The following is a 14,153-nucleotide window of genomic DNA, read 5'->3' on the forward strand; positions in this document are numbered from 1 at the left end:
TGCCTTTCCTTGCCTTGCCAAGCACCAAGCATGAAGGGATGCAGGCAGAAATTCATCAGGTGAACGAAGGCAATCATGCATTTAGGATCATTTGACCCCCGACGAAGGAGATTCGGATGAGAGGGTCCGCTTTCATTCTGACAATGTGTGTTCGTGCTGATCAAGCTGAACCGACGGAATATTTGTCCTGCAGATCCATGGAGCTATAATGTAGGTAGGAAAACTGTATTTCACACCAATATGGTTAAAACAAGTTTCCATGCACGCAAAGCTGTGCGCCATGATCCAAAGAATGTACAATGAAAGATGTACACTCAGAAATGAAACGCCAGTGAAAACTATTTTTAAAGGAGGACAAGTAAAAAGATGGGCGTCAGAGTAGCGTTGAAGTTTTTCAATACAACCCTTTCTTGTGGGGACTGTTTCTGAATCCAGAATTGGTCTTTGGCAGGTTGCTTTTCTTGTATTCTGAAGCATCAAAGTCTATTTTGAGGCTGCTCCCAGTCCTTTTGTTCAGAGAGCTTTCGGAGACGCACCGAGCGGACTCCAGGCATTCTTTAAAACGCCCACAATGGCGAGCACAAATACGAAATAGCGATAAAGGTTTAAAACGTTGAAGAGTTTATCAGAATGAGAAACACCATCTGAGCACAGGAAGAGTTAAAAAAAAAAAACCTTAAGATCTGCAATGACGCCATGCTAAACACAATATTCAACCTTTGATTTGAATTGTGTCAGAGAAATGAGGAGACTGGAAAACATAAGGAGGCAGTCCTTTTCAGACAGTTAGAGCAGGAAAAAGCGATAAAGTCACGCAAAAGCCGCTGGAGTAAAAATAATTGATTGATCAAAAAGATCAACTCCGAGCAGAGGGGAAAGGAAGAACAAGGTAGAAACACACACACACACAAAAAAACTACTTCCAACTGAGAGGAAAGAGAATTATTGGATCACAGCGGTGTGGGGAAGCAGCTTTTAGGATAATGAGGCAGAAAAAGGTAGAGGAAATGTTGGAGCTGGAGCAGGGAAGAAAAAGGAGACGGGTGGCTCAGTAAGTGGCTCCGATTGTAGTGGCAGTGAGCCGCTGCCTCCTGGGAGAGGAAAAGATGAAGGGGAGGATGGGAAGAGGGGAAGCTTTTAGAGAATTAACAGGCGACAGAAACACAGGACAAAATTAAAGAGTAAAAACTGAAAGGACCACCAGGATAGACGTCCAAGAAATGAAACAGTGAAGAATGTTAATTCAATGACGAGCCGTCATTTCCTCGTCTATCTGTTTTCCCGGACACAAATCTTGTTAGAGAAATCTTGTTTTGTCTCATAAAGAATGATGTGTAATTTTGCAAGTCTTAGGTTTAAGGATGTCAGCACTTTCGGAACCTCTGTGCTCCTTTTGGTGACCTTCAATGCCGGAAGCACGTGGATCTTTCTCAAAACAATTCAGCCGTTAAGAAGGTTTTGTCTGACTTCATAGTGAAAAATTGTCTTAAGCTTTTTCAAGTCTGATTCCTGTGTGTTCTGTCTCTCTGAGGTTTTTTTTTTTGACTGTGAAATTTCTCCCGACAAACGATATTCAAGCTGCGCTGCTCTTTGCATGTTTGTGTTCCCCTGCAAGGTGCACCTCGCTCCTCGTCGCACAGAAGGCTCAAATAATAAGAGCGGGGATATTAATAGAGGTTGATTATGTATTCCTGCTTATCCACTGAGGTCACGCTATGTGAGGAAAAGAAAGCGCTCCATTTCCAAAACACAGGCCTTTTCTGTATGTGAGCAACCGAGACAGAAGGTATATGTACAAACATATAATATAATATAATATAATATAATATAATATAATATAATATAATATAATATAATATAATATAATATAATATAATATAATATAATATAATATAATATAATATAATACATGCTGAGGTTTGTAGAACCGGTGTCAGTTATGGAGGCTGACACGTTCTCACTTTTAAGGTTAGGGCTAATATTTCACTATCTAATAAAGTTAACAGTGAGGCTGGTTTTCTAGTGAAGCTGCTATCGGTTTAGAATGCTGGGAGAGTGAGCTTCTTTCATGTCTCACTCTCCAGAATTCACTACTAAGTTTGACTAACATTTGACTCTCCTACAGTCTCTGTACAGCTCTGAGTCGGGTTCTGCAGGTTTCGTCCTATTAGAAGGGAGTTTTTCCTTCCCATCGTGAGGAATTGTTGGTTTTTCTCTGCGAAAGTGAACCCTTGAAATGACTGGGTGGTATTTGGTGCTATGCAATAAAAATGTAATTGAATTGTTAGTCACATTCAAACTACTAATAATCCCTGTTTTTGTTTGATTATTTGAGTAGAGCGCTTTGTTTCCGCCGTGGTTTGTTTTAACATGCTTTAGAAGTCGAGTTAAGGAGAATTAATCTGTTTGCTTTCTCAAACTTGTCATGACATTATTGGTATCGTTAATTCAGGAGGTTGAGGATGAAGACATAATCTATCATTTTACAACATTCCAAATTAGGAAAATTAGGAAAGGAAATAAAAGTCAGAATGTTAAAGGGGACATATCATGCAAAATTCACTTTCTACTGGTTTTCCGACAGTAATATGCGTCCCCATACCTGGGAATGACACTCCAGAAGTGAAGAAAGACTTTAGAAAGACTTCCTAAAGTTTTGTATGTCACTCCCAGCACTTCACAGAGGAGTGTTTTCATAACGACGGCCAGAACAACGCTGGATTCGCTGCAAAACGTCTAATAAAGCGTGGATCTGTACCAACTATCCGTGACTCTACTGCAAATGTGGGGATTGTAAGTAAAATATTCTGGTTTGTGCTTTTATATGACTTTTCGAAGCACCAGGCTGGTTAGTTTGCAACAGCTGAGGCCAGTTTTTTGTTTGTTTGTTTTTGTTTATTGTGAGTTTATTGTTCATGTCTGCAAAGTTGTGCTGACAGAGACTGCAGATCAAATGTAGGCTTTGCTGAGTCTGAGGTCTGTGTAGGGGCTTGATAATTGTGAGGTGATCTTTTTATTTATTTCTATGATTCAATGGTTGGCTCAGGATATTCTCCTGTCCGCTACTAATTATGATCATTAGTAGAGGATAATTACATTTTCCGATCTCAGTGTGGCATGCACAATTAGATAAGTGCATAGTCACTCGGGCTGGTCTGAATAGTCATTTATTTGCTGTTAAAACAGCACATTTCTTTGTAAACGAAAATATTCGGTGCAGCTGATTAACACATTCAGACACATAATATGTGTTACTAACCTTCTGAAACATCCTGCGGCAGCAGCAGAGTCAGACCTTCTTCAGGGGCTTCTCCTTCTGGCTAACATTCTGGTTCATATTGGTATGGTTGAACGGTGTTTCTCCGACAGATAGAATGTAAACAATAGCGAATGGCATATTCCCAAGATGGGCATGTGGGGCGGAGCCAGTCCAGCTCCCCGAAACCCAGCAGATTCTGAATGCGACTTGAATGATTGAATATTCAACCGGCTGAAAATCAAGGGCAACTTTGAATACTATGTTTTTGGACCAATAGGAACCACGGGAAAGTGTTGAAAAGTTGCGTGATATGAGTCCTTTAAGAAAAGGTCAGACGGTTGGGAATGAAGAAGTAATGCTGAAAATAAATTTGTAAACCACAGATTAGAATTGTCAAAAAAATTTTGTCAAATGTGAGAATGAGAATGGAACTGAAATGTAAAAAAATAAATATGTGTTTTCAAAAAATATTGTGAAAATGTTGAGTATACATTTCACATATTCAAAATATGAAAACTCAAATCAATCAGAGAACAATGAAGTTATAAGATCAGAAAATACAGTTAATTGGGTCAAAATGTCTGGAATGAATTCTCAGAAATGGAGAATAAAGTTTTGGTGTTGACAGTAAATGTTAAAAATAAATTCAAATTAAGTCATAATGGAGAAAAATAGGTATGAATGTCTAGAAAAACAAAATGAATTCAATAATATGGTTATAATGTTGAGTGTAAAGAGGTTATGGAAACATGTATGTGTCAGTGTGGAAAATAAAGTTAAAACTAAACTTCATTATTGCAAACAACGTGTTTCTCATTTGGCAGAGATTAACTACAATCCCAATAAAGGATAGTAAAATATCCATTAACCAGACCATCACAGCAGACAGGTCACCATCGTGGCTCCTTGGGCAAAACGCTTGACCCCCACCAGCTCCCCGGAGCGCCGTAATGTGGCCGCCCACTGATGGTTTCAATTTGGACAAAAGGAATTTCCCCCAGAGGATTAATCAAGTATTATTAGTTTAGTTTAGTTAAGTTAAGTTTAGTTTAGTTAGTTTAGTCATTTTGCATTGGCACAGCATATGAACTGTGCATCAATTTGACTTTTCAGTGACATTACCATTCATGCAAATTGCAAACTGATGCACTGACGTCTGTGAACTCGTATGAACAACCAGAAACAGTGCAACAAAATAAGAAACCTCTTCACTCGGTGACTCTCTAACTTCATGGTGCCCTTCAGCGACACACTAGTCCCCCAAACGCGTCACGAGAGCCCTTCAACTGGTTACACTTCTGGACCTGGGAGCTCCCAGGCTTTTTTTCAGGACTTTATGAATTTTAATCCCGTGGGCAGTCGAGCAAGAGATGCTAAAATATGTTCCCGTCTGTGTGAATCATTCAGTATCCTGTCACACTCAGATATCATGTATGAAAATAATGACTAAATGCCAGAAACAAGCACCCCGTTGTTTATATAGAAGCTCTACTATTACTACTACTATTACAGTCATGAAGATCTATATCAGTAGTAGTAGTAGTAATCGTCATTGTCGTAGATGTTTGCAGATGATACTGTATTCTCGAGAGAGAGGAGAGAGCAGATGGTAAACAACCCGGAAAAATGGAGATCTGCACAGGACAGAGGGAACAAAGCTCAGGAGAGACAAGTCAGAGTCCATGTGTGTGAATGTGGTGGAGACACATGACGAAGTTAAGGTGTGAGGAGTAGAGGCAGTGACGGTGGACGGAGGATGTCACGTACCCGTGTGAACCATTCAAAGTAATTGACAGCTCGTTGAGACTGATGTGTGACAGAAAGATAGCAGCCCGAGTGAAAGCCCAGGTTTATAACAGAGTAATGAGGCCTGCGATGATGTTTACAACAGGAGGCTGACCTGGAGGTGGCGGAGAGGAAGACACTGAGACTTTCATTAGACCGAGCAGGATGGACAGATCAGAAGGAGAAGGAAAAGTTGATCTGTTTAGCGACAGAGCGAGAGATACCAGAGTGTGATGTTTTGGATATGTTGCCGAGGAGAGATTGCGAATTTCTTGGACAAAGGATGTTGGGAGACGGAGCTCGCAGGCGAGGCAGAATAATAACATCAGTGGCTGTAGTGAAGGAGAACAGGGGGACGGTCATGGAGGCAGATGATCTGCTGAGGCGACCCCTGAAGGGAGCAAGTGAAAAAATAAGACCCCGTTTACACTACGTTTCAAGTGAAAACGCCTGGTTTTTGCATTTTTGTGGTTTGAAAATTACATAGTTATCTTGCCAGGCCATGAGTTGGCGCTGTTGATTCTTTTTGTAATAAAACCATTCTGCATGACATTAATTTGAAGGCTATTATCCTTTTCTGGAACATCCATGATCCATCGATTTATCATACTGTATCAGACATTTCTGACCCCGTTTACACATTTCAAGTGAAAATGCATCACTTTTGCATTTTTATTTAAAGAATAATTTTGCATTTACAAGGCAACAACGTTTTGAAAACGATGTCCGTTTGCACGGAAATGGCAGAAACGCTGAAAACTACACTGAACAAAAATATAAACGCAATACTTTTTTTTTTTGCTCCCATTTTTCATGAGCTGAACTCAAAGATCTAAGACTTTTTCTATGTATGCAAAAGGCCTATTTCTCTCAAATACGGTTGACAGATTTGTCTAAATATATATATAAAAATATATAGAAGTATATAGAAATAGGCCTTTTGCATACACAGAAAAAGTCTTAGATCTTTGAGTCTAAGGACTGGGTTTAAATCACTAGTCTGTTTTGTTCTGGGAAGCACCTTTAGGATGTTGTTTGCCATACTGAATCATCACTCTCAACTATTGACACGGGAACGTTACCAGATTTGTCCTCTGTTGATATTTACATCTGCCTCATTCACAATCCCTCTACTTCTAACAGGAAGTCTCTAAAGGCATTTAATGTCACTAAAGCTTATCACTCCCTCATAGCAGGATGGGGAATGGATCCTAAACTTTCCCATAAGAAGATGAGATGAGCACCAGATTGTTGGAAAGTTTACACTAAGTTAACATATCTGTGTCAACCTAAATACTGACTGTACACTCTGGATTGTATAGTAGTGAGTCTAGTGGTTCCTCTTTATAGCATGAATGTGTACATTCTGTGCTTTTGGGGATTTTAAAATCAGTCAATGCCTCCTTTAGTGCTTTACTCTGATTCTAATCATCGCACAGTAAATAAAAGGCTAATTATAATGCAGTTACAGTTTATAGAGGGCTCCTTGCTGAACCATGATGAACGTCTGGAGGTCTTCATACGTAATGAATTTGATCTTTTAGAGTGCGAACAATGACGTAAAACCAAGCCGGGAACCCAACAAGCTGCAAACTGACCATGACCCTTTGAAAAAAGCGTTTTTGTCTTGCGAACATAGGGTAAAATGGTTCAGGTATATTAGCAATCCAGGGAAATCTAGTGTGTATAGACTCACGCTGTAGAGGATGTCGACCCAGCCCTCCATCGTGATGCACTGGAACACAGTCAGCACTGCAAACAGGATGTTGTCGAAGTTCGTGATACCGAAGTTGGGTCCGGTCCAGTACTCCCTGCACAGGGTGCCGTTGGGACAAAGCCTGGCAGGAGGATCCAGACCACAAGGCCAGTCGGCTGCCCTCTCACCTAAATGGCCGAGGAGCAGAGAGAAGGAAGTGAGTTCAGGGTTCACTGTGAGATTCAGGTATGTTTATTTCAGTGTAATCAAAGGGCACTCAGCCATCCCCCCAGTCCCCCCGACTCCACCCCCAGTTCCCGTGAAAGAGAGGGCAACCGTCCTCCAGAAGCCCCGAAAAGACCTTAGGACGGTACAAAGCACCGCACGACGGAAGCGGTCAAGCTCCCCATCAGTGTCCAAGAGTAAGCTGAAACCCCCCAGTGGATACTGAGCCTCCATATGCCCCCAACAGGAGCCCACCGATGACAAGACAAATTCCTAAACCCTAAATGAAGGATTTTTTTTATTACATCCACTTATTACATTCACTTTGACCATATAAAAAAAAAAACATACTACAATAAGACAGCGGTTTGAATAGCTGCCCAAACTGTTTAAATCTTCAAAGTGTTCGATTTACATTATTTCAACAACAGCTTACATTATCTTGATCTCATGAGTACAATTTCATAAGTAGAGCCTGAAACAGAAAGTACCAAAAGTCCTGTTGTAGACATCCTCTGCTTACGATGGGTAGCGTAATAAAAATACCAATTTTTTACTGAAACCATGAGAAAGTTACACCACAGAACATCGAGACAAAAACTTTTTCTTAAAAACTTACAAATACAGAGATTTTTTGCCAAACCAACATGGTAGTGGCTAAAAGACAGAAAACATTGAACAGGTTGAAAGTTCAGCACAGGAGAGACTGATAATCAACACCCACACCTCCTGGGAAAGAGTCGGGGAAGCTAAAGAAAAACCCACTCAGGCAGCAGAGGAGGTTGATCCAGTTCTTGTCACTGTGAGAAACTTTACTGCAAGAGAGAATAAACCACAACACCCAGGTTGTCTTTTACTTGAGTTTTGACCACAACAAGCAAACTGTGGTATCTTCTTGCTGAGACAGTGCTGAGCAATACACTGCTTTCTATTTCATTTATTCACTCTAACATGGCTCCAGCTACAAGCACAATATTAGTTGATCTGAGTTTCGAGTGTCTCCGTCTTCACATTTTGATTCAATCTTGATCGGACACACTGAACATCAGGGGAAGGAAACTCAATGTCCTGAAGGGGCATCGTGAAAAATTAGCACAGCTGTCGAGGGCCGAGGCTTAAGTTGACTTTAGTTTTGCTCGATATGAATTATTTCTTGACTAAATAATTTTTCTAATGACTTTTATTACTTTCTGTTGCTCCGCGACCTTTTTTCTGACACAATTTTTCAAAATTTCAAATTCAGTAAATAAGTAAATAACTATATTTTTTCATTACTGTGTCTATCTTCCCGTGTTTAACACCAACTTTGTGATCGAACAACAACAATAACATAACATTAACAATAACAATAATAATAATCACAATAATTAAATGCTCAGTCTGATCCCTGTATTATGTTTCCTAATGGTTAAATGATTTAATGACACATTTAAATGAATACATTTCTTGTATTTCTTTGAAAAGCTTTAATGTGTTTCCTTTATGTTTTCTAAAGAATTAATCCATTTCTTTTAAGTCTTTGTAAAGTAATGTGAATTGCCTTGTGTCTAAATGGTGCTCTATAAATACATTTGCCTTGCCAAGCAGAGTTAAAGGGCCACACATTGTTAATCCAAAGTAAATCATTTGGATTGTGTAACCATAACTTTTTTTATTCCCACGATCTACAATATTTTGCGTCCTCTTCAATTTTGAAATAATTAAAAATCTAATTTCAATAGCCCAGAACCCAATGCTATAAAATGTAAGTGCAACAATAAACCTTCAGAAGTGATTAAGTCTCTGCTTTAAGAACGTAAGAAATGTCTGTCTTTAGGTTGTTGGACGACATGAGACGCGTGTTGACGTCTTTGAGCTTTCAGAGATCCCAATGTTCCGCAGAGCTGCGACTGCTGAGGGTCTGTTTGAGGGGTGTTCTGGCACTCACGTCAGCAGATGGGGATCAGACTAAAGAATAAATATGCTGAGCATAACAGATGCCTCGTGCACCCAGAGTTTCATGAGCGGTAGTGCCACGAGCTTGATCCGTGCCAAGTTTTAACGATGACTTGCGGAGCCAGACGGCCCGGCCAACATCCCTCTGATGTGTCACGCCAGTAAAACGTGTCCTTTGCTTCCTCCTGATAGGTAGGTGCTGAGTCAGCTGGACGAAGTGGCCACGAATGATACGGAAACATCTCTGGTGCTCGCTAACTGTGGCTCCATGTGCTAAATTCAAAGAATAAATAAATAAATAAATAAACAAACAAACAAACAAACAAATACTTTTAATTATCCAACATCAAAAAGCAGGAGACCCGCGAGGTGCAGTTTGTTGGGAGGGAAGTGGAAGAATCGTCGCCTCTCTGGTTCACATAGTCCACCTCTTGTTTGATTATTTTCTCTTCTGACGAGGATAAATGTATCTCCTTCCTTCCTTTATTAAAGTGACTTCACCAGGAGATGGCATATTGTTACACGATTCATTCATCCTGTGACATCCACCTTCACTGAAGCTCATTTTACCTTTTTATTTAAATCCTGAATTATCTAATGTCTCTTTGGCCCCATTGACAAGAAAAGTGAAAAAGCATAGTCTTTGCTTTTCCGTTTCAGAAAGGTTTCCCGTTTACACAGCAACGTTTTAAAATGTTCGTTTACGCGGAAACAGCAAGGAATGTTAAAAACGGTGAAATCAGTCAATCTCAGATAAGCTTTTTCTCTATTGACTGAACGCACAGGTAGTTTTTCACCGGATGTCTCAGCAAGGAGCAGCGACGTGTTGATTTGTAGTTGAAGAAAACAGAATGTGTGACTCGTGAGGAAGAACTTCACATTGATACAGGAGCACAAATAGGTTTTTCACCAAATTTACTGCAACGAGTGTAGCAAAAATGTGAGCGTGTCAGTTTTTTTTTTTATCTTGTAAAATAAGATTTGGGCTCCTGTAATTAAGAATTTATGAATGTGTAAGTGTGGCGTTGTATTTGCGGAGAGAAAAGTAAATCTACCAGAACACAACTCACGGTACACAACTACAAATCCCACTTTTCCAAGTGCTCAAACCTTTTTCACCAATAATAACACCATAGTTTTCATGTCGGGCCACTAGTAGGAGCTGTTGTTAGTTTTTGAAGTGAAACCACACACACGCGCACACAGAGAACAAAACGCGATGAACATTAACGATGGGAGAACACGGACACTCGCATGGACAGATGACCAAGTTGCATTGCTGTGACGGTGACTAAACAGCATCTAGTCCCAGGAGAACGTGGACTGGGAGTCATGACACTGTGGAGGACGCCATTGTTCTTACTGTCCATGTACCCTGACATGTGCAGAAGAACTATTTAATATAGTTGTGGCGTGCATGCACAGTGAAAGCTTTTTCAAAAAGTTGCGTTTTCCCCCCATTTCCTTGAGTGTTGCTGTTAAGTTCCACCTTGGGCGCTGTTTTCAAAAAGTGGCCTTTTCAGTGGCTCCGTTGTCATGTAAACAAACACACAGAACACTCTGAAAGTTTTCAGTTTTCACATTAAAACATTGTCGCTTAAATCAACTCAAACAATCCTCCCTTCTGCTGTTATCAACACTTGCACCTCAATATCATTAATTTATCCTTGTCATACATTGACCCTCTATTTTAGACAACAATTAATCTGCCTAAAAGAACTAAATCATACTAAACCAGATAGTTAACTGCATTCTAGTTATCTAATGTTGACAGACGATAGGCTCTATTTTATTTGTCTTTGTTACTCTTACAGTAAAATCAATCCTGAGAATGTGTTTTATCAGAATGAATGATTGTATCATATTCCTCTTTTTTACTCTAACCAGGATTTCCTTAAAAAAAAAAAAAATTCTAAGAAAAATATTAATCACATTAAGAAATACTTTCCTTCTGACCTCCATGTTTGTTATTGCTCTGACAACCCCCAGTGGAGACTCACCCCACACTGACCAGGGCAAATAAAGCACTGACTGATTCAGTATGAATGGATGTGACCTTTAGTTATCACGCTGTAAACGCTGCGTGGAAATAGTTTCCAGTCAACAGTGTGAACATTAAGTCTTCATGCCAAGAGCCCAGACCTCCGTCAACTTCAGAGGAGAAAAAAGAAAAACTGTCATCCTAAGACTGTTTACACAACCACGTTTTCGAGTGAAAATGAAAACCTTTCATTGTGTTTTGGGAGTCCGTTAATACGACAATGGCACCCGGAGCCACTGAAAACGCAACTTTTTGAAAACGGTGGAGCTTTTCACTAATAGTCCTTGAAACGGGGGTAATTACATTCCTTTTTTCTAATTATTTGAAATTACTTCTAAATCCATTTTTCACATTAGAAAACAAGCGGGTTTCTTTTGTAAATTCCTGAAAAGAAAAACAGACTATATCAACCACCACTCCAGTAATAAGTGCACAGGGTGAACAATAAGTCCAGGGGGTAAATATACAGCATGTGTTACACACACAATTTAACAAACACTTTTCGGCTCCTCGGTTGTTTTCTACTAGTTGATCGTCTAATTAATGTCACAAGGGAAATTATTTTGTTTATTAATCGCTCTTGGCAGTTTGTTTATTATTCATAGAAAGTGAGAAATAAAAAGAAAACAGTCTGCTCCGTCGGGCAAATGATTAAGAAGTCCTTGACTGAGCTAAAACACACTCCGACATACGATACAGAGCAGCCTGTGTGACTGCAGCTTTACCTGCTCATGAGTCACGCACTAATTACACCCGCGCGCGCACACACACACACACACACACACACACACACACACACACACACACACACACACACACACACACACACACACACACACACACACACACACACACACACACACACACACACACACACACACACACACACAAACACACACACACACACACACACACACAGAAACTTGTAACCGGTGTTGCAGAGCTGAATTCCTCCCCGCTGTGTGGCGACGACAAAAATAACCCAGGAACACACGTATAGTACATTAGCAGGCTGTCACAACTGCTCACACCACTACGAGCAACCTCGAGCCACGCGCACACACGCGCACGCACACGCACACTCCGCCAATAGCCCTCAAGTCACGGCTTCACACTCCATCCGACACCAGCAGCGGGGAAATTAAGCCCTCTCATAATTTTTATCACCACATAACACAATGGGTAATTTCTGCTAAGCAGCCCGGCTGCCTCCTATAATTACAATAACGATGTAGAATAAAAACAACATCGTAAAAAGTCGTCCAGCTTTGATTTAGCGGAAACCATTTGTGCTGCTATGCTAACTACTCCCAGGGGAGGAAACTATTTTTTTTTCCTCAATTATTATTATTATCATTTTTTTTTTTTTAAACTTGATCCTATTTTCACCGAAGACAGATTGTGATGTTGCTCGGCTTTACAAGATGCTCGTGTTGTTAATCACAATCACATTTTCCTGACTGCACTCTTGTGATAAAACGGGCAACATTTTCAGCTATTTTCACTTCTTTTACTCCGACCGTGGTGCACATGCATGCGCAGTGGCAGCATTTTCAAGAAGTTGCATTTTTCTCCGTCTACTCCAGGGGTCTGTGACCTTTATGACTAAAAGAACTGTTTGTGTCACTTCACACCAAATCAAATTTAACTGGAGCCGTAAAACATGTTTAACCAATAAATGAGGCTAACCCAGCACGTAAAGTTACACATATAGTTTTCATATACTCTATATCAACTTGCATTTATGAAGTTTCAATTATAAATTATTATGGTAAACATTTCATTACATTTTCATCACGTTTTTTTTTTTTTATCGTTTTCAATTTTATAATTTTAGAAGTTTTAACTTTCTATAAAAAAAGTTTTGACAATATGAGACATTTGAGCCGATTTAACAATTTTTACTCTTTTTAAGCCGTTTTGTGTGTTTTTCCTTCATTTCAAAAAAAAATGTTTTACGAATCCGAGTTATGTTAGGGTTTTTATTAAAAATGTTTGAGCAGTTTTTTCCTCCCAAGAACTTTGTGTGCGTAAACAAAGGGAAAATAAGCTCCAATGTATATTCAGCTATAATTTTATTAAAAAGGTTCAGGGAGCCCCTACAGAAGGGCCAAAGAGCCACATGTTCATTCTAAAGGTTTTTGCAGCGTCTCCAAACCTGGAATAAGTTCCAGGAATTGTCCAGCGCTGCTCTGCCACACCGAGCCATCGTGTGCTTTTAACCCCTTCAGTCATCAATGAAGCAAGTTGTTGAAGATCTGCGTTGTGTGAGTTCTGCTGCATTGTTAGTAACATAAACCATATTATCATTACCTCATTTGAATGTCATTCATGAAGCTTTTACAACCTAGAATTCCATGAAAGAAAAAATGGTGGTTTTTGGCGAAGACCATTTTTAAACTTAGGTTCCTGCTATCCAGTTTCTTTGGTCATGGTTAAAAGCAGCGCCAACTGTTGTAACTGTGGTCAGTCAAATATTCCATTCAGTGATTTATCAAGAAAAACCAAAGCTGATATTGAAAAAAAATCCATTCTTTCAACACAAGCTTTATGTTTGAGGAGACAAAAACAAACACCCCTTGAAAAAAAAAAAATGTCCGTGTCCGTGTACTCCCATTGTTAATGTTTATAGCGTGTTGTTCTATGTGTATGTGTGTGTGGTTTCAGTGCGGAAGCCACAGTAGCCCCCAGTGGCCCAACGTGGAAACGACAAGTTTTCAGAATTTTGAATTTTTTTTAAATGCAAAAACGACGCATTTTCACCTGAAACATTGTCATGTAAATGGGGAGTTAAACTTTGTGAGGCATTTATACAGTTGTAGATATCATCACTGACCTGGTTCTTTAAAACAATACTTTAGAATAATAAGTTTCTGTCACAATGAAAGAACACATGCATCACTACAGCTATCAATTTAGAAATGGACTTCTAAATGGGCTTTCACATTTACCGAGCCACACACAGCAATTATGATGGCTTTAATGCAAAGTGCTCGACTTCCACTGGTGAGAATTTGTGGTTCAGTGTGTTGCTCTAAGACTCCTCATCATATGGGTAGGGTGGTATTGAGGATCAAACCAATATGTGACTGGAAAATGACCTAGTCCACTAACTGAACCACAGCCAATCACTAAAGACCTGCCTGTGCTGTAGTGGTGAGCAAGAAGATCTCCAAATTCTTGTCTCGGGGCTGTCCATGTGGAGTTTAATC

At 39.8% G+C, this 14,153-nt stretch overlaps 1 protein-coding gene across 1 annotated transcript in view; it reads right to left on the bottom strand.

Moving 5' to 3' along the window:
- Positions 1-14,153, bottom strand: part of cacna1bb (calcium channel, voltage-dependent, N type, alpha 1B subunit, b) — a gene marked incomplete at both ends in the record, with an annotated part of 227,068 nt that overhangs the window by 130,129 nt on the left and 82,786 nt on the right. The window contains one exon of the mRNA XM_080476704.1: positions 6,741-6,928. Coding sequence (XP_080332830.1) covers positions 6,741-6,928 — 188 coding nt within the window. The remainder of the gene's footprint in view (positions 1-6,740; positions 6,929-14,153) is intronic.

The sequence above is a fragment of the Lipophrys pholis genome (genome assembly GCF_963383615.2).
Source record: "Lipophrys pholis genome assembly, chromosome: 12".
In the NCBI taxonomy this organism is placed as follows: domain Eukaryota; kingdom Metazoa; phylum Chordata; class Actinopteri; order Blenniiformes; family Blenniidae; genus Lipophrys; species Lipophrys pholis.